The 27,919-nt window shown below is 35.8% G+C and overlaps 1 protein-coding gene across 1 annotated transcript in view; it reads left to right on the top strand.

The window, feature by feature from the left end:
• Nucleotides 1-26,728, top strand: part of LOC104510973 (usherin-like) — a 74,889-nt gene extending 48,161 nt beyond the window's left edge. The window contains exons 9-13 of the mRNA XM_010153401.1: nt 5,895-6,090; nt 6,891-7,021; nt 17,259-17,454; nt 20,767-21,408; nt 26,541-26,728. Of these exons, the coding sequence (XP_010151703.1) occupies nt 5,895-6,090; nt 6,891-7,021; nt 17,259-17,454; nt 20,767-21,408; nt 26,541-26,728 (1,353 nt within the window). The remainder of the gene's footprint in view (nt 1-5,894; nt 6,091-6,890; nt 7,022-17,258; nt 17,455-20,766; nt 21,409-26,540) is intronic.
• The last annotated feature ends 1,191 nt before the right edge of the window (nt 26,729-27,919 follow it).

Genomic DNA, 27,919 nt, shown 5'->3' with positions numbered 1-27,919 from the left:
AGGGAAAGATAATGGTAAAACATACTGGAATACTTGTAGAAATGTTAATAATGGAATATAGAATTTAAAATATATAAAGCAACTCTAGTAAATGCTTGAGTGGGTATGACTGTAGGTGAGAGTGTGACTGGATACGGTAAATACAGGTCTGCAGAGTTTCTGTGCAATTAATGGTCTTACACCTCGACTGCCTGAAAACTGGATATGACATTGTTGATTTACCAAGAGTTTGATAAATAACACTTTTTATGTTGTTACAGAAGACTCTATCTAAGTCTTCTTTAAAGGTCAATCTGTATCATGATGTTAGATGTTGGAATTAGTGATACATAGTATCTATGGAGTTGTAAATATTAACTGTAGTAAGTGGTCACTCAATAATTAAGACTTCTAGCTTGCAAAGCAAGCAAGCTAGCAAAACATACAGTTTTGGTAAGCTCTGTGCCATAATTTGTGTATCCAGAGGATAGACCTGGCAGGAGCTGGTTATATCCAAATAAAAAGAAAGGAAATCGAGCAGGCAGATGGTTGACTGGAGTTTTAGGAAACAGCAGTCAGAAAGGCACCTAGTCCAGTCTTACATGCCTGAAAATTTTAAATAACTTTTGATATGTCTGTGGAAGTTATGAGTTTGTCCATGAATCCATCTCTGGAAAACTGGTATAACTTCACAGTTCAAAGATCCAGGCCTCTAAAACGTGTCCAGGCATTCCGAAATACTGAAAGAACTGGTTGTAGTCTCAGATACATCATGACGTGTTTCACAGTTGATGATGGGTGGAAGGAATTGTAAAAGGTGGTCATTATCCCTTATACATTTTGATCTGATGTTTGTAAGTTTTACCTAAGTGGTGGGCAGATGGCAACTGGCATTGTGGCTGTCATTGTTACCTCTCAGAACTTAGGAAGGTGTTTCCAGTCTGAAAATTATTTTCAGCAGCTTATTCACTGTGCAGGATATTTATTTCATTTAATGTGAAATAAAACAGACACAGCGGGGCTGGTGCTTCACTGTTGTTGGAAGTAACTGTTGTAAATTGTAGTGCCACATAAATTTATTGAATTCCTGTGATTCTTCACATGTTCTATATGTGTCCAAATGATTAGCCAATCTGATTTTTTTTCTTTTACCCCACTAAAACTATGATCAAAAAAAGTATTCCATGCAATAGCTTCCTCAGAAGAGTGAAATTAACCCTTAAATACCTAGTAACTGTGGCTACAGCACTCTGTAGTGTTACAGGTGAATAAAACTCAAAGGTTTATTCCAAATAGACAAGGTAGAGAGAGGGGAAAACCATACACAATGTCTCTTACAGTTGAATATCCTGAACAAGTCAGAGCTTTGGTAAAACAGAACACATGCCAAACTCATCAGCTGTAAAACATACCTTCTCCCTCTCTTTTATTTTACAGAAGTTCTATAGGATTGGAGTCTAAATAAGTTTGATGGAGGGATACCTGATTTTCAAATATCTTTGAATTTTAATCCTGAAGAGTGAATCAATTTTTTGAGCAGCCTGATTGTCAGAAATAGTATATTTGAATACACTTTGATTTTTGTATGACTTGCTGTGGCTTCATTTAACTTCACCAAAAAGAGCATAAATGAAAGAGGAGTAGAGTAGAAATACATCTTACGCTGCCTGACAGCATCTGCACCAGAGTTTGATACCTCAGTTGTGCCCCATTATTGGAACCTGGCATTCAGAATGGTAGATCTTACATTCTTTGCCAGTCAGGTTGTTTGTCAGTCACTTTGCCATTGCAAAGCAGCAGTAGTATCTTTTCTTAGAACGCTATTTGGCATACGGTATCTGTAAACCATCTGTTACAGCTGTGCTTTGTTTCTAAAATTATGTTGCATCCTTTTAAGGTACGTTGAGTGTTATGCTCGAACGTGATAAGACTTCACTTCTATTCTGTCTTCCATAGTCACTTGGAGTCACTTAGTGTTCTAGCTTTTTTTTTCTTTTCCTTAGTAAATGCTGGCTTTTGAGTTTAAAACCTCTTTGGTCTTTGAGGAGTTCATAAGAGAAAGACATGTTTCAAAGTTCTGCTAACATGTGGTTTTGATAGTCAGGTGCTATAGTGAGGGTGCTGAGGAAAAGCCGTGAGGAAATTAAGGCGAGTGTCTTCAGAGCAGGGCTAAGCTACACTGGAATAGATATTGCCTAGAAGCTGTCTTTATTTGACTAATGAAGTTAAGTGGTGTGAAAGAATGCTGTCCATTTGGGTACAGACTAGGGTCATGTAGGAAAGGAAAACCAAGATGTGATTAACTCTCTTATTATAATCCACACTTTAAAAGGCATCATGAACAAACATGATTTGGTGATACACATTATGGAGTTTTTCAAAGCCAAGAAAGCATTTCAAAATGCCTGAGGAGGTGGCATTCTGGTTTTGATCTCACTTCAGCAGATTTTTAAACCTGTGTAGCGTTAATAGCATATATATATATATATAATAGAAGCATACATATTATATAGGTGTGTATGTACACTATTTACTGCAACTGAGCTGTGACTTATGAGTGTTAGATGTGAACTGCTACAGAGGTCAGGAAAAGAAAGATTTAATTAATTCTACATAAGATAACATTAAAAAAAAAAAAAAAAAGGATGCCACCCAGAGGCAAGCAGTGGGATATTTAACAAATGTTGGAGTAGTAAGTTCTAGTTGATCACAAATTATTGGAAGTCTTAAAGCACTGTTACAGCTGCCTTCTGAAGTATTTACTTGAATATTTGTTGACTGTTTCTTCAGAGGCACTGTCCTCAGCATTCTTAGTGACTAATAAGGAACTTGGCACATAAAGGCTTAGGCTGAAGTCACTGGGGATCTTTCCGTAAGTGTTCTGGATTCAGGAATTTTGAGAAGGTAAGTTTTTATTAATTAGCAAAACAAGTCCTGCATTCATTATTGGAAATTAGTTTTAAATCATAATTTTAGTCTAATGATTTGGGCCAGGATGAGCTAGGTATTTTGACCATCTGGCTTCATGTAATGTTTTTTCAGAAAACTGTAATCACAGAAGGTGAGCAGTTCAGATACTATATATCAAGGGAACACGTTTGTTGATGTCCATAGGGAAAGCCATATACTTAACATCTTTTCTGAGGGGCCTAGATGTAACTGAGAATATGAACATCTGCATGTCTGGGGGCTTTATGGTTATGTAGAAAGGCTTGTTTTGTCAAGAATTAACATTTTGTAGACCTTGTTCAGATTTCCTCAAGGGCTTTTTGGGAATGTACTGATCCATTTTATACATGGTGGCCAAGAATTCAAGCCTGAATCTCTCAATACCTTTGAAAATCTCAACAACTATGCCTTGGACAAATGCAGAGCTTACATCTGGTGAATGAAAACCTGACAATTACTGAATGTACATAATTTTGTTACCAAAGGGAAAGCTAAACACAGCAGGTCTGGAAGTTAAATGCAATTCTTAACCCAAGAAAAGTGTGACAAACTCAGCAGGATGAGGTGGGGGTCCAGTACACATTTTTAATGCATACAGCTGTGAGAATTACTAGAACAGCAATCGTTTCACAGTCATTGCCAGCTTTTGAATGACTACTTTTTTGCCAAGGCTTTTGAAAAGTTTTATCAGAGTTTTAAAAATCAAAGAACAAGAGACATGGTAGTTCAAAGAGGCTCTGTGCTATGCCATCAAATACTATCTCTTACTCCTTAGTGCTTGTGTGTCATTTAGCAATAGGTGCAAGCACAGTTGTGCATGAGCAACTGCTCTAAGATTGAATCTGTAATGCAGTGATGAATGCTTTCAGAACCTATGTGTCCGGCCGTACACAAATGGAGATTCAGGGCTGGCAGGTTGGTAGCTATTCCTATACTGTTTTCCTTTCAAAGAGGATGTATTTCCATGGACATGCTAAGATAAGGAACCTGCATGAGTGGGATAGTTTAGCTGGGAGCTTGGGTTCCTTTCCTGTGCTTCCGAAGTTATGCAATAGCTGAATGAACACTCTTGTCTCACATCGCTTGTGCTGTGTAATGCCAATTTTCCTCAATGTAGAGACAAAAGAAGTGACTGGAGAGAGGAAAGTTGGATATGAATGAGGGAAGGACTTAAATAAGTTTAAGCTGTGTAACTTGTGTAACAGTGATGGTCAAGGCATTCCCTCGGTGTACTTAAACTGGGCTAATCACAGTTAGAAAGTGACTCTTCTGATAAACAAGAGCTCAATCTCTCAAGTGAAGCCCTGCTAATTTTCGTCCTGAAACCTCCTTTTTCTCTCAATGTGGTGATGGTGTGATTTTTTGTTGTTGTTGTTGTTTATATTTTAACAGATTGCAAAAAAAAATACATTGGCTATTCTTATCTAACCTCTTACTGTTAATTTAATTTATTAAAAATAAATTAAAGCAGATAAATTCTCCTGCTTTCATTTTATCTGCCAGGTTGTATTTGTGACTGATTTGTGACTGCTCCATAATTCTTAGACTACCTTAAGCTTATGTTTTCTAATTCAGTTTCTCATTTTACCCACAGTTGATGCTTTCCCTGCATCAGCTGTGAGTGAAACAGTTTAGAAACTTCAGTATAGTTTCCTAATGATCAGCCTCTAGGGGAGGTAGGCACACTGGACCTAAATAATTATAATAGTGCTTAGAATAGTAAATATGAACAAAGAGTGTACTTTTGTAAACTAAGAAGAAAGAAGTTGTCCAAATACTTTACAGAAAGCTGCGTGTTTTGAAACATTTAGATCCATTCTGAAAGATGGAAATTATAATTGTGATATATTTTATTTCTTAAATCCAGCAAGGAATCAGAATTTTGGGAACGGACTTTTAATAATGCCAGTTAAATGAAAAAAGGTATTCAAAACAAGCATTTCTCTAGTGCCAACATGTACAGTTCTTTGAGCCAATTTCATAAAAACTAGTTGGATTGTTCAACATAAGGAAAATGTTAACTGTCCAAGATGCTACCCATTCATTAACTTCAAGAAATCCAATTTTTTTTTAGTTCTTGATGAACAAGTAGGCACAGTAAACTTTCCCCTTGAAGTTTTGTAGAGTCTGTTATGAACTGAAGTTTAGTCCAACTTCACAAAGCTCTAATTAGAAGGTAATATGGTGAGTTCATCCAAATAAAAAATGAGCTTCGGAGGAGCTCCTGGACTACTAAAAAAAAATCTTTTTACTGGTTTGGATTTAAGCTAAGAATGTACTTGAATATCATTAGTCTTTGTATCAGATAAATTTAAAAATAATTAAGAAAACAACATCATTGCTTTAGGTGCTTCTTCAAACAATGTACCTGGTATCGTAGTATTGCATTGGTGTCATATTTAAGATATAACTTGACAGAGTTGAATGTGTAGAGACTGACATTTTTTTGTTTGAAATTTCTTTCTTGAAAATTTCATGAGGTAAATGCACATTAAGAAGTGCTACTATTTCAGATATTCTGTACAGTGTCATGTATTTGGCCATAGAAGGCCTTTTGTTTCATTCCCAAGATCAAATGTTTACTACAAACTACAACTACAGACATTGTTTAAAATATATCCAAATGGATGCATCAGGTAAATATGTCTTCTGTGCCTCAAACACAGCAAGCACCATTTTGCACCTTTATAGTTTTAAGTAAATTTGAATCTCAGGACATTAGTCTGGGTTGAATATCTGAATACTTAAAATGTTATTCTTTTCTCCACCTTCCTTGATTTTAATTAAGGAGATTAAAAAAAAACAACAAACCAAAACCCAACAAAAAAGATAAACCAACAACAATTATTTCCCTATATGCTTTCTCACTTCTTGTCTAAGAAAAATATTATTTATACCTAAATGGGGGAAAAACTCATAGAACAAAACATGAATATAGAATATAATGGGTTTTTTTTTAATTCCAGTGTGATCGCTGTTTGCCGTTGTACAATGACAAGCCTTTTCGCCCAGGTGACCAAGTTCATGCCCACAACTGCAAACCTTGTCAGTGTTACAGCCATGCAGTAAGCTGCCACTATGACTTAGCAATGGACCCTTTCCCTCAGGAACACTACAGAGGCAGCGGTGGAGTGTGTGATAACTGTGAACACAACACAGCCGGTAGGTTGTACAAAAGAGAATGGACTGTTTGTTTTGCAGCCAGTTTTTGGGTAGAGTCTTGTTATCAGCTGAAATTAGTAATGCTCAGTGGCTGCCATTCTAATAAATTCTCATGTATATCTATTTTTAAGCTATCCAGATAGTGCGGTAATTACAATTGTGTCACTACTTAAGCTACAAGAAAATACTGCTAAAATTTGATCTAATCTTGTATAAAATCTTCCATGCAAAATACATTCTGAGAGATAATTAGAATGTATAGTTTCAAAGCTGTCTCTATTATATGTGCTAGAGCATTTCAATGCAGAATATCAAGTCTCTCTAATTGAACCAGTTTAAGAGATAACCTATTAAAAAACATTGTCAAATTTTGCTGTAATGTCAGTTTCTTGCTTCCTGAGTAAAGGTTTCTGTTCTGGGTAAGTAGTATATTTGAATACCTTTCTTAACAGTTCTATTTAATTTTTTTTGGCTTTGTCTAGTAAAGGGAAAAAAGAAAAGTTTCAGGTTCAACGACAATTTTTCCGAAAAATGTATAGGTATTTGAATGGCAGAGCTTTTATATAAGTGTGGTATTATATAACAGATGGAAGTTTAATGGAGTAAAACATAGTTTGTAACAGGTTCATTGTTTCATATGCTCTGGATCACTAAATTGGCAGGTAGAGATGAAAGGTGCATTAAAATGGACGTCCTGAAAATTATAGAATTCTCTCAAAGGAATAGAGTCTTTAATTTTGAATTATACAGCTAATTTTAATGAATTGGAAGCCATAATGCATAACCTTTCTTTCATGCAGGAAGGAACTGTGAGCTGTGCAAGGATTTCCATTACAGACAAGCAGGTGCAGATCTTGCAGCCGTCGATGTTTGCAAACCCTGTGACTGTTATGCAACAGGCACCAAAAATAAGAGCCTCCTGTGTGATAGTGTAAGTAGCCTCAATGCAAAAAATATGACAAAACATTTTAATCAGCTGGATAGACAGCAGTAAGATTTTACAAACTGTATTTAGATGGTAACGGCTTTATAAAAAAAGCTTCAGCCTTTTCAAAATGATAATTGACTTATATCAGACTGAGAGCTGAGAAAACACTGAAGGCAATTTGAGACATACTGTTGAAGAGCTCTTCATCTAGAGCCAGCAACAAGCATTAAAGGTGCAGTACGAATTTTCGAAAGTGAATGGAAGTTTTGCCATACTAACAGGTATTTGGTGCATTCAGTAATGTGAAAGCATCCATGTTTCGAGTGTTTTTGATATTGTCTTAAAATTACTAACAGATTTTGATAATTAAGGCAATAAACTGAGTGTGAAATTGAACTAAAACGAAGCTAGTTTTCCCTATAAGAAGAAATCTGAAAAGGAAGAAAAAAAAATCTCCCTTTTAATTCATAAATCCATTAAAAAGAAAAAAACAAGCCCAAAGTAATGCTGAAAAGAGAACACCATCAGCTATGCTTTTTTTAGCCTATGGACCTTGTTGACATGCAAGATGTATAGTCTGATAGTAAATCTATCTGTAACTATCGATCTGTAACTAAAACATGCATATTAAAAAAAAGTGCAGAAAAAGTGACTAAGTCTTAAGCATATATTAAACTTATATTGTGGTTCATGTTCTATTCACTCATGTCCTATCCATTGCCAAAATCCAAATTGTTTTAGGATTAGGGAAGAAATAGCTGCTTTACCTGTAACGTATTTTAAAGTCCTTTTGAATGTAGAACTTGTTCTTCAGGGATTTGAGATAGAACTTTTTCAGCTTGTTGCCACATTTCCTGTCTCTTCTTTTTCTCAAAAGTCTTTTATGAAAGAGTCTCACATCTCTTGTTATGGCATTTTATTTGACAGCAAGCACTTGTGGATCCTGTTGTATTTTCATCCTTCCTTCTATAGTGTTACAAATTCACGCCCAGCTTGACTCAGTGCACCTTCACAGGACTCGAGTTCCTTTGCTGAACTGTATGCAAATTTAGCACAATGCATTTTTAAAAATAATCCATGTAGCACTAATAAAACTAATTTATAATTTTCTGTCTTCTAAGGTTGATACTTTTTGACAGTGTCACAGAAATGAGAAAAACTTGAAAAAACAGATGCCATGTTAGGACTATTTTTTAAGGTATAGGAAAAATGAAAGCAAGTGCTGACATGTGTCCGTGGTTGGTGGTGAACCGTTAACCTAAAACAACTTCAGCTGTGATTAATAATGAGAGGAAGAGTAGTTTACAGAAATCACTGCTTTATAATGCAATACATAAGAACGTTGATGAAGCTTGACTATGGAAGTATGAAAGGGGAGATAAAATGGGAAAAATGGGGGAGACTATTGCTCAGTAAAGCATCAATTGACTGCAGCAGTAGAAGCAGAGCTAGGAGAAATGATTAAGAGGCATTAAAGAATAGATTAATAAGGATGGGGACTAAAGGCTGAAATGAATTACATGAAATAGGAAGGCATCACTGAAGGAAGTGTTTCCAAATTTGACCTGTGGAAGATGGAATTGCAAGGAATAAGGACCCTACTGATGAAAATTAATTGCCACGTCACAATGATAATTTTCAAGGAAATAATGCCAAAAATGGGTCAGAATAGGCTCTTACTGCATAACTTACCATTTTCTGCAGTTCACGAAGAATTTTTTCTTTCTACAAAGTGCCACTTGTGTCACTAAGAGGTGACACAACTCTGTACCAAGAGGTACAAAGTTCCAAAACTAAGCCATAGAATCATGAATTAATCTGTTGAATCACACATAATATTTACTCATCAAATGAAGTCTTATTAATGTAGATAGTTTGCAGGATGAGTAGAAGAGCTTGCTGTAACACAGTTGCTCCCATCTCAGTTCTTTGGACGGGTCATGAAAACCTGATGCCTCTCCACCCATTTCAGCCTACCATTGGTGAGAAATGCACGTAGGTGCGTAGTGTTTCTCCCTTGCATAGGTCCTCAGTTCTCATACGTCTGTAGATCTTGCCAACTTACAGATCACTGTGTAACTTCATTTGGTTTTTTAAGTGCAAACTGACATATTAAAAAGTCAAGATTATAACTTCATGTCTTATAGTAACGAGTGGAATTTTTAGAAGAGTGGTGTAGCAGTGCACTCATGAGCAGTTTGTTAGAAGTTTTTTTGCAGAGAAAGGTGTTCCCTTGAGACACAGTAGAGAATTGCTACAACCTAATAAAATTTGTCCACATGCGTGCTGGTTATTGGCATCTAATCAGTGTAGAAGCGATATGCCTTGGTCACATCCTCTTTGTGAACGTTTGTAAAAAATATAGTCCAAACAGTCAGAGAGTCCAGATGAATTATTTGAGGTGCCTGAGGTTTATGAGAGTGAAAGGATTGGCTGCCTTCTACCCTTCTCCCTCACCATTCACACATGAGAAAATTCTGCCAGAATACTGCTGATACGACCATTCTTGCTCTGTATGGAAAAGTGGAGATGAATTTCTTCTGGCCCTTATACCACAATTGTTGACTCATTTTCCTGTGCTGCTTTTTACCCACACCTCTCTACAAATGCTTATATATTCTATCAGGCACAGCAGTTTGTAGTCCTTTCATGATTCTATTTTAATATGCCATATATAATGGTGCAAAAATAAGTACTCTTTTCCAGGGCATTTGTTTCTAGGCAAAACTGAAAGTGCTGCTATTGCTTTTACCTCGTCTTTGGAAGTACCATTCTGGTCCCAGTGAATTTAGGCATCTCTCTCTGCTCAGCAAAAGCTGATTTTTAAAAATTTACTCTTGACATGCAAATAAATATGTATCATATACCTCTTGGTGGAAGGAAGCTGTACTTTCCTGCAGAGGATATTGTTCAGAGATGCAGAGACTTAATTGCCTTCTGTCAAGGTGGCAGCTGTATTGTCTCCTGTTGCAAGAAAACTCTTTCTAAAGCATGAAGATGAACAAAATATTAGTTCCTGTTTTCTCTGAGGAGTCAAATGAAAATTAATACCGTTGCTACCAAGTAAGCTTTTGAACAGACTACAGATTTCACCTTTCTGTACACTCCCTAAATATAGCTCTTTTGAATAGTTTCATTTTTTTTCCTCAGAATTTTGAATGTTTTATTTCATTTTCTTAAACACAACAGAAAAGTTAAACAGTGGTGTATGTATGTATATGTATTTTAAACCAAACTAGAATTTATATTTCTGATAATTTTATTTCTGAGTTGATAAACTCTTTGATCTAAAATTAGAGTGAGTATTCTCCCGTTCTCATTTTTCCACGTACACAGTTTTCAACCCATTTATTTTTGATTGACAATAAATAAATAACTGGAATGTGTGTTACAAGGGAAAGAACATAGGTAAAGCAGTTAATTAAGGGCATTTCGGTCAACAGATATATCAAATGGAATAAGGAATAAAAGGATGCAAACGTGTCAATGAAAAGCTCATGTGCGTGGTGGAGTCTATAAAAAATCAGGTTATAAAACACTGAGTATTCTGAATCCTGGATTTCCCTTCATGGAAGACCTTTAATCTTACTGCTAAAATGAAGGAAAATGAGCTCTTTATGTTAAATAATTCCGTGGCTTCATTTCTGACAGGTTTCATACCATAGAAATTCTGGTTTGCTGTAATAGTTTGTCAAGTTATTTTCGGTATGTGGTCCACTCCCACCCTTTGGACTACCATGGGAAGAGGGTGAACACCTCATTTTACATTTTGAGTAGAAGTAGTAGAAAGCTATTGACTTTTGGAAGTCATCATAGGCAATGACAAGGAGAGATAGCAGGGGGGTGAAAAGAAACTTCATTATTGCTGCTTATTCAACTTTCAGTTTCTGAAGCTGACATACTGAGAATACTCTCAGGTATTTTGTGGTCAGACCATTAACCCATGTGTGTGAGCCAGCACACCTTACACTGTTCATTTCCTAAACTGAAGAAAAGAAAAAGGAAAGAAGAATTCTCAACCTTATTGCTCTTCCTGAGAGTCAACTGGATGCTGGGTTCCTTACCAGATTTGCATCAAGTAAGAAGGTAGTGAGAAGTGTATGATGAGCATTTATATCAAAAAGGCAGGAGATCAATATTGATTGCAAAGCCAGCAATGGCAGGAGGAACAGAAAGAATTTCATGAGGACCTGAATATAGCCATGATCTTAAAATGTGAGGTTTAGGGCATTGCCAGCTGGTCAAGGGTAGGTTTTTCTGTCCTCGTAGAGAGTAAATAATTTAAATTAGTAATGACACAGCCAATTGCAAAAGGGTTTTTTATCATGTGTTTTGGGCTTCAAAACCAGAAGTTAACTTTTGTAAAATAAACTTAGAAAGTGTCAGCTTTAGTTTTTTATTTAGTAACATCAAGCTACCTCTCATTTATTCACCAGAACAGGGGAGACTTTCTGATTACATTTCTGGCAGTATGTTTCTTCTATTACAGACACCAAAGAACAGCTATTTGAAATTACAGGGATATCCAAGTAGAAAAAGATGGGTTTAACTTTCAGAAAGACTTAGGCCAGCTATTTTTTTTTTTTTCAAAAATTCCATTTTAGACTTTATGAATACATATGGTCAGCAAGATTTTTAAAGAGTCAGAAGATATATTTCTGAGACCATAATATTTATGTATTGAATATCTACTGGATAAGCATTATGTCTACATAGTTTGCTGTACCTTAAACAGTAATTAAGATAATTATTTGGAATATGTCAGCCTTTGTCCTGGGTACTTAAGTATCTTCTTAAGTCTTTATGTCAGTTTAGTAACTGGGCATTGGGAGGATTTCTGAACAAGCTCCTCTTTGAATTTGTGATTCTAGATGTGATGAGTGAAAGTGTCCTCCATTAAAGAGTGGTATCACTAGAGTCTGGGACAGTGTGAAATGCGTCGTATATCTAAAATTCAGAAATTGCAAATAGTCTGCTTCCTGATTAAGGACAATGATGCTGTAGCTGTGATTTTGTGCAGGAGGAAATTGCTTGCATACTTTTTACAACCATTTACATTCAAGGATATGGGGCTAATGTGTATTTCATACGTAAATTATAAATGACACAAGGGATATATGCCAACTCAGCATCAGTAATTTTCTGTATCAAATAACAATTGTAATTATGAGGTCCCAAGACACAGCACCACTTGGTAGTAATGCTCGGCTAGACTAATTTTTGTAGTGAACAATGTAGACAGATATTTTCCATAAGTGATTTAGTACCAAAATGGTCATGTTAATAGGTTGTTTCTGTCTGCTTACTGTTTGGGTCAGAACCATCAGCAATGGGAGAATGGATTGCTTTCTGCTCTTCTACAACTAGCATAATTACAGTCTATTTCTTTAAATGACAGATAGCATTTGGATTGAGGGGAGGGGTCTAGGGGGAGGTTCAGTAATATCTCCAGTACATTAACTGGTGAAATCCTGGTTAACAAAAATCTTTAAATATTAATTGCTACTGGTATTCTCAATGATACCATTGTTTCCAGAGCAAGCTAGATTTGCAGAAATAATAATAATTTAAAAACCCCTTTGCTTCATAATTAATCTGGATTTTTATGTGATTATAGAAATGTTTTGTTCTACCAATTTTGATGTAGATTTCCATATTATAAACTGTGGTGCACCTATTTTTGTACCCTTGTAAACTTTTGTCAATTCGTATGACTTCTTTGTAACAGTATCCATTGCCAAGCATTTCACAGTGCTGCTGGATTGTTTTGGTGCTTCTTGGTCTGCACAAAGAAATTAAAGTGCCCATTTCCTCTTGATATCCTATATTGACAGAAGCAACAAAATGGAGATATTTCTAGACATTTAGATATAAACCAAACCAAAATAGTCTTTCCTGAGTAGAATCAGAGGCTCTTTTTTGTCTTGTATATAGAATGTCTTTTTTCTGATTGATTTCCCCTTTTTTTTCCCCCCCAAGACTTTGAAATCAGTGTTATGGAAGATGTCAGTGGATTACTTAGAGATCCTCTAGTCTGGTACATGGAAGCCTATGTTCAAGTCTATTAAGAAGCAATCTGATAAGCCTTTCTCTCTAACAGAAACTTTAGTTTCCTATACCTTCCGCTAACTGCCATGACAGACTTCCGCTCATTTTAGAATCAGGACACGAGTTGCCACTTCTATTGATTACAGATGGAAAACTCTTTTCTGTGTGACAGCAAGGTAGGAGAAAATTTATATAGGGACATCTCCAAATGGTTTCATTGTCTGATTCCTGCAGAAAATGTGAATTATATTCTTTGGTTGGCCAGTTATTTCTCCCTCATTCTGAAGAGTTATATTTATTCTTCTGGCATAATTTTTTACCCTATTAAGAGAAAGTTTGGGGACATACATTTTCTGCAACTGAATGGGATAGAAATTACTGCTTCTTATAATAGCTTGACGCTTAAAATGATGCTGAAAATACTGGCGCTCTTTGCTTCTCTCAGCAGTCAGTAGTCTGCACATTTCACTTGTTGCATCAGGCAATGGTTACCATCTGCTCACAGTTAGACTTCAGTTTCCACGTCTTTATGATAAGAACAGCCATACTGGATGAAATGAGACTTTCATCTAGCACAGTCTCCTCTCAGTCAACAGAAGCTGGCATTAAGATGTACGATCCTTTTGTGATATACTTTTGTAAATTCCAGTTACTTAAGGTTTTGGGACTACCTGAGCTCAACTCAGGGGTTTAATCTGAATTGTTATGTTTGATGTCCACATATGGAATTAATCTAACTCATTGTTAATGCACTTCAAAAAAAAGAGCATTTTTCTGTACACTTGAAGTGTGTAAGTAATAATTTCCTGGGAGTTCTCTCCTTATATTGTGAGAAATAATGAATATTCATTCTGTAAGCCATTCATGATTTTATAGACATGTATTCCCTTCATCTCCTACAAAATGGAAAAGTATTGTGGGGTGATTTTTTTAGTCTCTTCTCATTTGTGTCTTTGCTTATTCTACTCACTCTGTGACCTCTTTTATTTTAGAGAGGGTAACCAGACATATATAAATTGTGCAAAATATTGATACACAATATTTTTTTTTTATGACAGATTGGCATTTTCTGTATAATCTTCAGTTCCTTTCCTAATAATTCCAGTATTCCTACAGGAGCAGCTTTAACAGCTTCTTTCTTGAGTGATAATAGCTAATTTTGGAATCATCACTGTCTACCTATAGTCAGCATTGGTTTTCCCCAGGTGTTAAGTTTGTATTTCCTGACATAGAAATTAATTTGACTTTTTGATCATCCCTTTGGTTCAGCATATGTAATATTTCCAGATATTGCTGATTTAAAGAAATGCAGTAGAATAATGAAACATGATTTTTCTTTGCAAAAAGGTACCAATCTTTTCCAATGTATCAAACTCATGTTTTAATTTTTATTAATTAGCTCTGTATAGAAAAAAGCATGAGATTGTAGATCTCAGAAGCTTCCTTACAGCCTTTCTGGGAGATTGATGTAACTTTTATAATTTTATTCCTCTCTTACTGAGGATGATTTAAGCAATTAATAACTCGATAATTTTATATTTCCGTTAATTTAAAACTGTTGACTCATGTGGGGTCACATTTCAACAGACGAGATCTTGCTAAAATCTTTTCCTTCTCACATTTCGTTTTGAAACCAGTCTTGAAAATTGTCCCTAATATAGAATGGTAACGCCACTTCCATGGTGCACATCTGTCAAATACTTTCTTTCCAATCTCTCTTGTGGTTCAATCTTTCCTGAATGCCATACAGAATCATAGAACCATTAGTTGGTCATCTTCTGCAGCTCAAAGCAGGATTGTTGGCAGCACTAGACCCAGTCAGTCATGATTTTGTCTGGATTAGTCTTCATACCTCTGGGGATGGAGATTCCACACCTCTGGGCAACCTGTTACTGATGCAGCGCTTCCCTTTTAGTGAAAAAGTACTGATGTCCAATCTGAATCTGATACCACTTAATTATTTATTGCCCTCGTTGATTATCAAGTCTTTCTTTGTTTATTACATTTGAAAAATACCTTTTTTTCCCTTCATGCCTTAAGCATGTTGCTCAGTAAAAGCTGATTTTTGTACTGCCTTATTCTGCTTTTAAAATTTGGTGGTGGTTATCCTCTCTTAATTAACTTCTTATTTTGGTCTGATGTCCACTTTTTGAAGATGATTTTTTTTTTTTTTGCATCTAATGCTTTCCTTCATGTGGTAGCCTTTGGAGTAACTTTAAAGTGTTTTTGGGTATGAGTTATGTCTTGAGTGCTAATGAGGCATCTTGATATAATACTTGCTATTTTGTAATCTGAGTATGCTGTGATCACTAACACAAAGCGTTTCTTTTACAGTTATGTTTTAAATGGGGTATTTTTCTTCATTTAGGATTAAACTCAGGGCTGCTTTTCACATGTGAGTTATCTGATGAATAGCTGTGATGCATGACTGGGTCTCTTATAATAAACTAAGTATCTAGATCAAATCCAGTCTAAAAGGGAATAACTTGAAAATCCTTGTTGCTATGTTTTCTGCTATTGTGGTCTCTCGTAACTCTCTTACAATTTTGTACTTGCTGTTGTCTTGCCTTATGTTTAAAATATTGTTTTGTTGCCTTTTTAATACCTTCATCTTGCTGAAAAATATGACTGATAAATCAGTAATAGATCTCTATCATGAAAGCATATTGAAGAGGTTTTATTGGACTATGGAATTCTTTTATGAGGAAAGGGTAGGCATACATGCTTCTCTAACTTGTATTCAGTGTTTTCTGCACTGACAATTTACTATTAGATGTTGAAATACTCGTATTAATAAAGCTTAGATCTTCATTGTAGATATGAGGGTGTGACAATAGCATTTATTTTAATTGGAACATCCACATAGCTTTGCTCTAATGCCGCAGAACTCTCCTGTTGTTTCAGCTTTTCCTGACTCATAGGTTCAAGATGATGAAAAAGATAACTGATATTAAGAGAAATTTTTGGTCTGGTATTTAGCAAAAGCAAAGTACGTTGGACTACAGCTGTGGATGTTGTAGATAAATAACTAGTTTTGAATCACTGTACTTTTCCATATTTGTAAATATTTGCACTGAAAAAAAAATATACTGACCCAAAGGAAATTACTTATAAGACAGAGTTTAATTGTTTGCTGCCATTTCTCTATTCCCCAGAACACTTGAGTTAGAAAAGTTATTTTTTATTCCTTGATTACGAATCCTAAACCTTTTGCCAGTTCACATCTCCTACATCTCTCTGTTGCTTTGACTCCCTGTTCTCATCTATGTTGTGTGTTGACTGATGTCTGCCGTTCATTTCCCCATCCCTGTGCCACTGCCCTTTCCCTGTGGTCATTTTTTCCCACCATGTTGGAAAGTCATGAATGCAGAGATTGGTTTGGGGTTTTTTTCTGGCTTTCAGAGGTTTGAAATTGAGGTAGCTTTCCAGGAACCCTTTAATCTTGCACAAGATGTGAGATAAACATTCTCAGATCATGGCCTAGGCATAACAAAGGATGCCTCCGCTCCTTCGAAATAGCAACGCTACCCATTAAGGGAGTAGGAGAGGTCCTTTATATCCCACTTCCGGAGTGGAAGGCTTGGATCCCATCAGAACCAAGAAAAGAGGGTGAGGGTTTCAGATATTGAGCTGTTGGGTCATATCCTTCTGTAAAGGGACAGAAAAATTATTCTGGATGAGTAATCAGAAAGGAAATCTTTCAACTTAGTTTCATTTTTATTTAACTAACATTTTCCCTAAAATAAATAAGCATATGGTCTGAACAAAAAAATGCAAAACTTGACCTTTGAAAATGATAGTGATTTGCAGTAACTGTGATTCAAAAAAGTACTGTTTGTTTTAATAGAAGTCACCATTTATCCTATGTGATTTTGTAATTATTCTTTGCAGTTTTCTCTGTCCAGATGGTAAATATTACCACATTGTTTACTCAATTCTTTTTTCCTTCTGTTTTGAGAGAACAAGACTTTTTTAAACTCTATTTAAAAATTGAATAGTTACACTCTGTTTAACATTTGTCTTTTTTCTCTCTCTCAAGAAGTTAAAAAAGTCTGTCTTTCACGGGCTTATATTTTTCTGTTCCATTTAAAGTTTTCTCCTCCCCAACCCATACTCCCATTCTTTTTGCTAATGAGCTTATCATCTAAAAATAGGTATGTTCATCATTCTATAATATTTTGTATCTTTCTAGATTGGAGGCCAGTGTAATTGTAAGAGACATGTGTCTGGCAGACAATGCAATCAGTGCCAGGAAGGATTCTACAACCTACAACAGTCAAACCCTGATGGCTGCAGTCCCTGTAACTGTAATACCTCTGGGACAGTCAATGGAGATATTACCTGTCACCAAAATTCAGGCCAGTGCAAGTGCAAAGCGAATGTTATTGGTATGTGTAATGCAAGAGTTTGGAGCCATTTTTCTTGTTATCTCTGGAAATAAACCCACTTGATTTCTAAATGAAAAGTATAGTAAACTCTTTGCTGAGGGCAGATTATAAAAATGAATGAAATTAACTGTTGAAAATGTATTAATTTAATAATTCTATCAAACTACACCTTGAAGCTTAATCAACCCTTTAGAAGTTTCTTTATGGCATAGCTACATTAGCTACATAGCTCCATACTAATGTCACAGAAATAATGTAATTTGCTTACTGCATAGATGTTTCTTTTAGGAAATTAACACTTTTTCAGAATGTTTTATACTTAATGAGTTCTAAGAAAATCGTTTCCATGCTAGTTTTCTTAATAGACCAAAATAAATGGATTTTTTTCTCAAAATATTCTATGCTACAGGGTCCTTTGTGATAAATCTATCCATTTTTTTCTATTACATTTCTTTGAACTGTTCCTATGAAATGCAAAATAAGTCAACATAATTCCACAGATCATGTGCATAGCTAGGGTTAGTTATCAAGGGCCACATAATTTTAATTTTGTAATTCAATGCCAAGCTGATTATAATAAACTGCTACCTTCTGTGTTATTTATCATTTTTTTACAAGACGTGCTTTTTTGTTTGTTACTCCCACAGGTATTTTTCAGAAATTAGATTTGATTATAGCAATTTATTACTTCCAGCATATTTGAGGGGAGCCACAGCCACATAAGGACAAAATTTATCAAGTGCCCAAAATACACAGTATATATAATACACTTTGAAATGTTGATGTATGGGAATATTATGCAAGGAGAATTTCCTGATAAAGTGAGCCTTGCATGGTAACTGTACATGTCTCAGGCTATACATATGTCTCAAAAAAAACCCCAAACACAAAACAAACAAAAAAATCCCTTTTCTGCTTTCTTATTAACACAATTAGTAATGTTTTTTCTTTTAGTTAATTTTGGTTGTGGGTTGCATTAATAATGTTTAAGTATATGTTAATTTATAACTCACTGACTTGTGAATATTGACTTATTTGTAATAGTGTGAGTCTTTGTTTCTTCTTTTTTTTTCTAATTTCCAAACCAAATACAAATAAAAACAGATAGTGAAAATAACTCTAAAGAGATCTAAGCCTGAACAGTTTCTGTCCTCCCTCCTGTGGAATGCCAAGTACTGATGTTTTCCATAGGATAAAAAGGGTGCTAAGAGAGAAAATAAACTCTGTGCATCTTAAACCCACTCTCTACTTTTGATAAAAAGGACTTGAAAACATTTTTAATTATATATTCTTTGCCTACATTCCTACATTTCACATTTGCATCTGTGAAAACCTTTCTTAACTTAGTGGGAGTTGTATACAAGAAATGCACAGTCTGGTTCTCAAGTATTTGATTGTCTACATATTATTTTAAATATTTTCTCCCTTTGATGGAGACAATAAGAATTATTATTATTTCCACTGAAATAGTAATTAAAAAAATGTGTAAATCTATGGTTTCTGCAAATTTGTCTGTAGCTATGGGGGGTGGGGTGGGGGAGGGCAGTAGTTATGCATGTGTTTATTCACAGGATAAAGACCTAAATCTTTCCAGACTGGATTGTCTGTCTTTTTTTTTTTTTTTTCCCCCAAACCGATTGTAAATTAGCTTCTGTATATTGGAATGTGTGCCACAAACTTTAACAAAGAGCTTTCCTCTTTGGATTTCTAAATTGGTTTTTAGAGCAATCTGTCTACTGCCATTTTATCTCTTTAAACAAACACAGTAACAGAAAAATGCAACTATGGACTACTGTGTTATGAAACATGAACTGTTAGAGTTAACACAACTGTTAAATCTTACTAATGATTCTATCACCAGTAAAATACATTAGCACCAATAATTTTATTAAAGTAGGTCATTCATCTAGAATAAAAAGGTAGAAGAATGTGAATTAAATGCCAAGCGTGCTAACTCCCCTGTACTTGTTAACATTGAATGTGATGCCCTGTAGGCCTTCCTCAGTATCGTTAGGAATAGATTACCTGTCAGGAATATGTATGGCATATTCAAATAAGCACTGCGCATATTTTTAAAACTGATATGATATGAATCCATGTAGACCAATTTTAATAGTTCAAAATGAGTCATAATTCTTGTTAACAATACAGTTATTTTTAAAATTTGCAGCAATAGTGGTCCTTTTTTATTTTCCTTATTGAAATTAAATGATATGCCTTAGGTGAGTCATTCATCACTGTTAAAGGAACTTGCCTTCTGTTGGAGTTTTTGAGTTTTTAGCCATATGTATAATGCATTTCCTACGATTTTTAGTTTTATCTTTCTACATATAAGTTGCTAAATGTATTTTTGCCTGATTTTGTATTTTTGAAAGGATGAAAATATTTTGCTAAATCATTGTATCTATATTTTTCTAAATGCAACAATGAAGTGATGACTTCATAGTGAAGGATTTTCCCATTGCAAAGGAAAATACATAAATCTGAATTTGCATTTTTCATATAATAATCTGGTTTGCTTTCTTGTAATGTACGTTTATATAAACTAAAATACAAATGCCATCCCTTGGGGCAGGGATAAAGGAAGTACCGACTTTGAAAACAAAACTAATAAAACTACAGAATGAAGTATGAAGAAAACAGTTCAGATTTTAATGTGCTGCAGGAGGTAACTAAATCATACATTTGGATAAAAATACTTTATTTTGGATTACGGAAAACATTTTCTGCTTTCAGTAAGGGCTAACAATAAACACTAACATAAAGGTAATCAGTGTTAAAACTGAAGTATAATGTGAAGTAAATCTTTCCTCATAACTAGTCTAACTTGTGTCCAAGAGTACGTTTAGTGTTTTTAATATAATATAAATCTGTGATGAGCCAGATTGAGAGCCCAGTGCAGTTCCCTGTGTATTGCATTTCTACGCTATAGGGTGAAGGGTTCATGTAGGCATTGATTGGGCAACAGGTGCTGTTCTGGGGGACAAAGAGATTAATTCTGGCTTGTCTTAGAAATGTTACAAAGAATCTCTTGCAGAAGTATCTTAAATTGTGTTGAAAAGCCATGAGAAATGCTCTGCTTTTGAAACAAATTAGAAAAATAAACAGATTTTTGGTATGCCACTGTTATTCAGTTGATTTGTGCAGCCCTTACATTCCTGATAATTATATTTGTGAAGAATATTAGTACTTTCCTTTTTCTGTCTCTTCCCCCACACATCTCAAGTGTACTATACTTGTCCTTTTTTTGAACTGAAACTAATACATTTTCAGCTTTTTTTTTTTTTTAATTAATACTTTTTTTCTATCCAGGTCTTAGGTGTGATAGTTGCAATTTTGGATTTAAAGCTCTTGGATATTCTAATGAAGATGGATGTGAGCCTTGTTGGTGCAACAGCCACGGCTCAGTGAACCAGTTCTGCAACCCTCTCTCCGGGCAGTGCAACTGTAAAGAACGAGTGAAAGGACTTCACTGTGACACCTGCATGGACAACTTTTATGGGCTGGATATAACTGGTTGTAAGGCATGTGAATGTAGCATTGAAGGATCATATTCTGGGACTGTGTGCGATGCAAAGACAGGACAATGTGCATGTAAACCAAATATTGGAGGAAGACGATGCGACGAATGCCTAGATGGCTACCGCAAAATACAGGACAAACATTCCTTTGTTTGTCTGCTGTGTAATTGTGATAAGGCAGGCACAGTAAATGGCTCTCTGCTTTGTGACAAGTCAACAGGACAGTGTCCTTGCAAAGCTGGTGTAACTGGCCTTCAGTGCAGTCAGTGCAAGCCTCATACGTACGACCTCAGCCTGAACAACCTCCTCGGCTGCCAGCGCTGTGACTGCGATGCTGGGGGCACGTTGGCAGGAACAGTTTGTGACCACGTTTCTGGACAGTGTGTCTGTCTCCCTCAGCGTCAGGGGAGAAGGTGTAACGAGTGTAAACCAGGTAAGGAAATTGGAAGGCAATCTATTTGACATAGTGACTTTTGCTTTGTTGGATAACACTGTAGTTCCTGTGGTTTTTAGTATGTGCTTAGACAGCTTCACGTTCGACGTCTCTGACGTGTGCTGTTATTTATCCATTTTTTCCTAACTGTGTGAGTGAGAAGGAAGTACTAGCATCCTGATCTCCATCAAATATTTATTCTATTGCCAGAGGTTGTATGATTTGTGTTATTACTGCAGTTCAATATGTCTAAAATAAGGTTGGGCCAATTCTTTCAGATATTGAGAAAATACACAACTTGTCACCGCCTGTTCCCTGAATAAGAGGTAGGCTAGAATAGTTAATGAACAGCAGCTACCCTGGTAATGAAAAATGTGGATTTGGAAGGCAGAGCGCAAGCTCGTCAGGAAGGGCATTTCATGCATAAAGCTGAGCATAGTGGTGGGTACCGAGATGGTTGCTTAAACTTTGATGAGGCTGGCAAACATGCCACTTTGAAAGCATTTGCCTGCCTTGCTGTGTTGAGGATGTGCTGGCTTTCACAAGGGCTGCTCACAGTTAGGCCCTACAAGTAGGTGTTACTGCAGTTGTACCAGGTCAGGATTTTGTACTGTTTTACTGTAAACAGAGCTCAAATGTTCATTATTAAGTGGAAGCTCTGTAGTTATATGTTAATGTGTGGTGTGGTGGTTTTTTTTTTTTTATGTAGGTGGGTAAAATGAAACTATAGGTAATATTAACCTACCCTTAGTAATAATGTTAAACAGATAGATTTAGTTCAAGTTAAATATATATGCAATTTATTAAAGTAGCAGGTCACATTAAAAGGTACATTATAGCTCCATTGGTTTTAATATGCCATTCAATAATTTGAACAGAGGTTAAAAAAAACTGCTTAACCTCCATTAAGTATTTTTAAAAATACTTTCATTTAAATTATTTTAGGTACATATACTAATAAATAAGGCAGCATTCTGTTTTTCTTAGTTCCTCCTCCAGTGCTATTTGACCTGCTAACCCTCTACAGCAGCCACTTAATCAGAGATCGGCAGAGGAGTGATGTCAAGGCTTCCCGAGTCAGTGACCGCCCTTGTCCTTGAAAAAGAAAGGCCAGGGTTTATGCAGAACTAAATGGTTTAAAAAGGTTTAATTGATAGTGTGAACAGACTGGTTTGTAGGAAAGCTTACATGGCACTCAAAGGAATACTTCCACAATAGCTCCTGTTAAACAACAGCAAGGAAAAAAAACCACCAACCCCCAAAAAAACCCTTGCTGTAAAAATTATTTTTAAATTTTTGAAGTATAAGCATGTATGTGCTGAACATTGAGCTGTCTACTGCAGGCGAAAGTGTAAATCCTTGTCATTGTACAAGCATTGTGTTGCTCTTATGGTAGCACAGGGTACTACATGATTGTCACTGACATTTTAGTCTTAATCCCAGTGTGATCTCATTTGCACATTTAGTATATCTAACTTTTAAATAAGTATTATTTGGTAGTATGTTCCAAAGCAGAGTTTTCTATAACACAGGGGTGAGTACAACCTCCTATAATACTGGTATTAAGTTGCAGAAGTATGGAAGAGTTTAATTGGCTTCAAGTACTTTAAATATGTCCTATGGATGTGCCTTGGGACAAAGATAAAAAATGTACTTCAAGTATGTATGTAGCCTGTTACAGTTTAGTTACATGTACATACACAAGTCTGTTACAGTTAGTGGCATTTAAATAATGTTCCATTGTAGCATATTTTCTGTGCATTCAGACGTGTGTTTCATCTGTTAGGCTGTATCCATGACCTGCTTTCTTCCAGTTTGTTTTCCACCAAGTAACGTGTTTCTTAGAATTCTGTAAAGTTTAAAATTTTTTAAACCAATGGTGTATGCAGAGAGAAACACTTGATTCTAACATGAAACCAAATCGAAGTGCAGTTTTACATTGTATATAAACTTGCTTTTTACATGTCCTAGGTTGCAGTGGTAGAAAACATATCTTTCCAGCCCCCAGATAGTTGTGAACAGTTGGTCCTTGTCTTATTCTGGGACTGTGCTGCCATGTCAACTGGCTTTTGTGCCATACAAGTCCTGTTCGGCACAGGCCTTGAATCCTGTTATGAGAGCAACAAATGCTCTCATTTTTTATTATTTTACAAAGCTATAAAAATAATAAAAAAGCATTCTGTAAGTTCTTTACTCAGTTACCACAGCTTTTCATGGAGTGGTACCTAGTACAGAAAAGATGTAAATGTGCATGTAGGATGAGGGACTGGGCACCAATACTGAGATTTTGTGTACATGGTGCTTGTCTTCTTGGCTAGAAATATGTGAAGTATGTTGTGACAATGTTGTCTGTGGTGTTAACTGTGCATGTTGAAACACAGACTGTGGTTAAATGAGCATTACTGCCGTAGCTGCTAAGCGTGTGAAAGTGCTAAGGAATTGTTTGGGTGTTCCTTTACCATGAACTATACACAGGGAGAAATAGTAAGAGTATGATTAAAAAAGGAAACTGAATACTTTGTTATGACTTTCATTCTTCCTTTTGAAGAGTATGTTTGATTGACAAATGTGATCAGTTATGGTTCAGTTGGACAAAAATCTGAAAAAGAATATGCATGATACTGGTTATATACGTAGATCTTGTAGAGATTTGCAGTGGCTGTCTTAAAATTGGAAATTGGCTCTATTATACAACAGTGGATCCTTCATAAAGCAACCTTTATGAGCCCTTCTAACCTTGCTGTAAATTAAACTTGCATTAAGTTGTTTCTTTCTTTTTCCTGCCAAATTCTAGGTGGTGGAAGTAAATAATAATAATGGTTATGACAAACAGTATGAATTTGTAATACAGTGTCTACATTTAAATTAATCTACTTAAAAATTAGTTTGGGGAAGGGTTTTCTCCCATTTTCCTATCTCTCACTTTTACTTTAAAAAAATATTTTCCTTTAACTTGCTAATTCTGAAAAATATTAATTGTGGCAGCATGCAGAAACTTACCTAAATTTTAGAACATTTCTAATAAATTATTATAAAAAAAGTATCATATCAAATCCTTCACTGTTCTGCAGTGGTTTAGGTGGTATAACATTAGTAAAGCCAGGATGTTTAACATAAAAGTATAGATTCTTTATAATTATGAATTTCACTGCTATGACAAAACCAGTATATGCTGTAGTGATCAATCCTGCTCAGCTGAAATGAATTTATTTTTTAAAGGTCTATTTATTTACACACTGGAGCCTTAGATGCTAGTTTCATGCAAAATTTCAGATGGACAAGGATCTGTTTTAGCCTGAGTGCTTATCATTTACTGCATCTATAAACTGGTTCCTGAAGAAGTGCTTTGACCTTCTGTGGGAGTCCAGGCTTACACTTGTTTCCTCTCATCCTGTTACGTTCTTTGAGTGGAGTCGTTCATTGTGCTCAAGAGTGACATTGCTGGGAAATAGTCTCCTCTATTTATGCACAGGATGGGCACTGTACTGCGCAGACAACTGCAGTATGAGATAATACATGCCGCCTCACTAATAACTTCAAGCTATTCAGTCTCTGTGGTGGCTCAGTTTGGGGCCTCTCTGGAATAAAGTGCCAACAGCATGGTTTTTTATGATGCGAATGTATGTTAACTGGAGGCTGATATCACTTCACTGTCCACTTGAGATTTATCTCACTGAGGACCAGAGGCTAAACTTGAACAAAGATTTGAGCAGTAAAATTCTAATGTTTTCAATTTGTTTAGTTCCTCTGCTATTTGGGTGTAAGCTCACAGCACAACACTGCTGCAAAGACAGAGAATACCACCCTAGGGTGTATATATAAAGCTATATCTTGTAAGACAAAATAAATAATAAGGCCTTGGGCGATATGTTACAATACAATTTTGGGCTCTTTATTATAAAGCAGGACATCCGGAAGTTATTGGACAGCAAAAAGGGTTTGGTAACTGAGAACATGACTAGGAAGAAACTGATTGAACTTTATCTGGAGAGAGAGGGAAAGTGTCTGAGAAGTCTGTGCAAATACTGTATCTGAGTAATGCTTGAAATCCTTCTATTGAAGTTGTGCAATTATAATTAATAGTAACCAGCTGGCAGAGATAGAAACTCCTATCAACAGCCCTATCTTAGGACTGATGTTCAAAGACAGGTACTTGCAGCTGACCAGTGCCAGTTAATACTGTGTCATCATCATCATTTGCAGAACTCTTATAACTTGCTACGTGTTTAATCAACTGTACCACTCAAACAAACAGCTCCATACATAGCAAAATAGTTTATGCAAGTGGTACAGCATCATTAAAAAAAAAAGATTGCTTGTGAGGGTAATAGGATGACAGACAGTCTAGCAGAAGCATGCCAAATATACTGTGGGGAAGGTGAAGTGAGTGCTCTGGTTCGTAATTGGAAATAATACAGGAACAGAAAGATAGGATTCATAATGAAAGCTTTTTAGTGGCAGATAAGTAACCCCTTCCCCCACCCCCCCATCAGTTTATTAGTTTCTGTGAAAGTATTTGTGTAGGAAACAAGCTTTATGTTGAGGAGGAGCAAAATATAGATTTTACATAGACCGGGGAATGCTCATCAAATGTAGTTTTTCCTAAGAAACATCATCATGTTTCAAGGATTAAGCCAACCACAGGTTGACAAAGTTTAAGATACTTTCTCAAGAAGATATGTGCATTTCTTGACTTTTGCAGCTGGCCATTGCCAGAGCTGAGATCCTAGACTAGAATCATCAAATGTCTGTTCTCCTAAGTTATTTTTGTTTGGTTTCTGCTGCTTGTGGTGCATTCTTTAGTAACTCTCTTCTCCTTTGTTCTTTACTTTCCCCACAAACACTTTAATGTACTCCCCCTATTTTGCATTTGCTTTGTCTAAAATCATGTGAAAAGAATGACTAAAAAATCGAAGTTGACATGGAGGATGGATAATAGCTTTACGAAGTGTCAGTGAGAAAGTGTAGAAGCTCAGCTCTGCAGGAGGACTGTATTGCTTTATTTCAGTTGATGCCTGTGTTACCTAGCTTTGGTTCTGTTGTTTCATCCCTGATTATACACGAGTTAATAATAATCTTACTGTGTTCACTTTTTGCATAATGTCTGTTTTCAAAATCCCTTTTTTCCCCAGGTTTTTATTTTTCTCCATCCAGTGTCACTGGCTGTCTGCCATGCCTGTGCCACGTAGCCGGTTCAGTGAATCAGGTCTGCGACAAACTAACTGGCCAATGTATTTGCCAAGATGCCTCTGTAACAGGACAGACGTGTGAACGTTGCAAAGAACTTTATTTTGGGTTTGACTCTGTCACAGGGAGGTGAGTGTTTCATTTTTTATGGGTCACATAACCTCCTCATTACATTTTTTTCTCATAGTAGCTCATTCAGAGGTTTAGTGTAATGAAAAAATGTGCTCTTGTTACATTGATCCTTCTCTGAACTCATGTCTGCACTCGGATTTACGTGTGCTCCCATGTTACCCTCTGTGCTTCCATGAGCTGAAGCAAACAGAAGTTTTGCCACAGATTTAAGTAGAAACAACATGAAAGCTGTATATGGCTATTGCTATCTAATGTTCTAGCTATTTAGGAATTGTTTCTCTTCATTTCCTCCACATCTTCAGTAAGATATGTTCGTTTCTCATTGTTAATCACTGACTATAAAATGCAGGTAATGTGCCATTCTTGTAACCAGTAAATGCTTTTGAAGATTACGGTAAGATATTTTGATGGAAAAAAAATGTAAAACATTAGATATCCCTGTCTTTCCAAATATCTTTTAGCAGCAGCAGTAGAAAGACTCCTCAACACCTTTCCTCTTAAAAATCTGTTTTTCTGAAGCAGTGCATTCTTTTTCAGCATTTAGTTATGTGCCACAGGGTAAATTGTTTATCTAATGTAGCCTGGGGCCTCTAGGTACACTGAAATCATGTGGATATATTCCCTGGAATTGAAGGGGAAAAATGTATCTATAGGTAGTGCATTGTTATTCCAACTATTGCTCTTTCTTTTCCAGGATCATCTTTCTTGCTTAATCCCCACGATCCCAATTTCCTTTTAATTATTGTCCAGAAAGATTGCACAGCTCTAACGCTATCATATTTTCATGCAGACTGATGGTATTAAATTGTTTTGTTATATTTAGTATTTTTTGCCTTAAAAAAGCCCCAAAACAACAAACACCACACACACACGAAGTAAAACCTGCACAACACTCCCCTCCCCATTCTTCTTTCCCCCAGCTAGTGTGGGGTAGACATGCTTTTAGGCAGTGATTATCAGTGTCATCTTGCATATATTTGACATTATTCTGCAGATTTTTCACTTCAACTTTTATATTACTGTCACTCATTAGGAGATTTTTAAAATTATTTTTTACTGTTGTGGGTCACAGAGGCATCTGCTAATGGCCATAAAGTAATCTGTAGGAATAAGGACTTCCTATTTTCACTTCCTGTCATTTCTAATGGTAGGGAAAAAAATCTGTGTCATATTAAAGTTCACTTTTAAATAT

This window comes from Eurypyga helias, unplaced genomic scaffold (genome assembly GCF_000690775.1).
Source record: "Eurypyga helias isolate BGI_N326 unplaced genomic scaffold, ASM69077v1 scaffold1536, whole genome shotgun sequence".
NCBI classification, from domain to species: domain Eukaryota; kingdom Metazoa; phylum Chordata; class Aves; order Eurypygiformes; family Eurypygidae; genus Eurypyga; species Eurypyga helias.
This window is presented reverse-complemented; position numbering and strand designations above follow the sequence as displayed.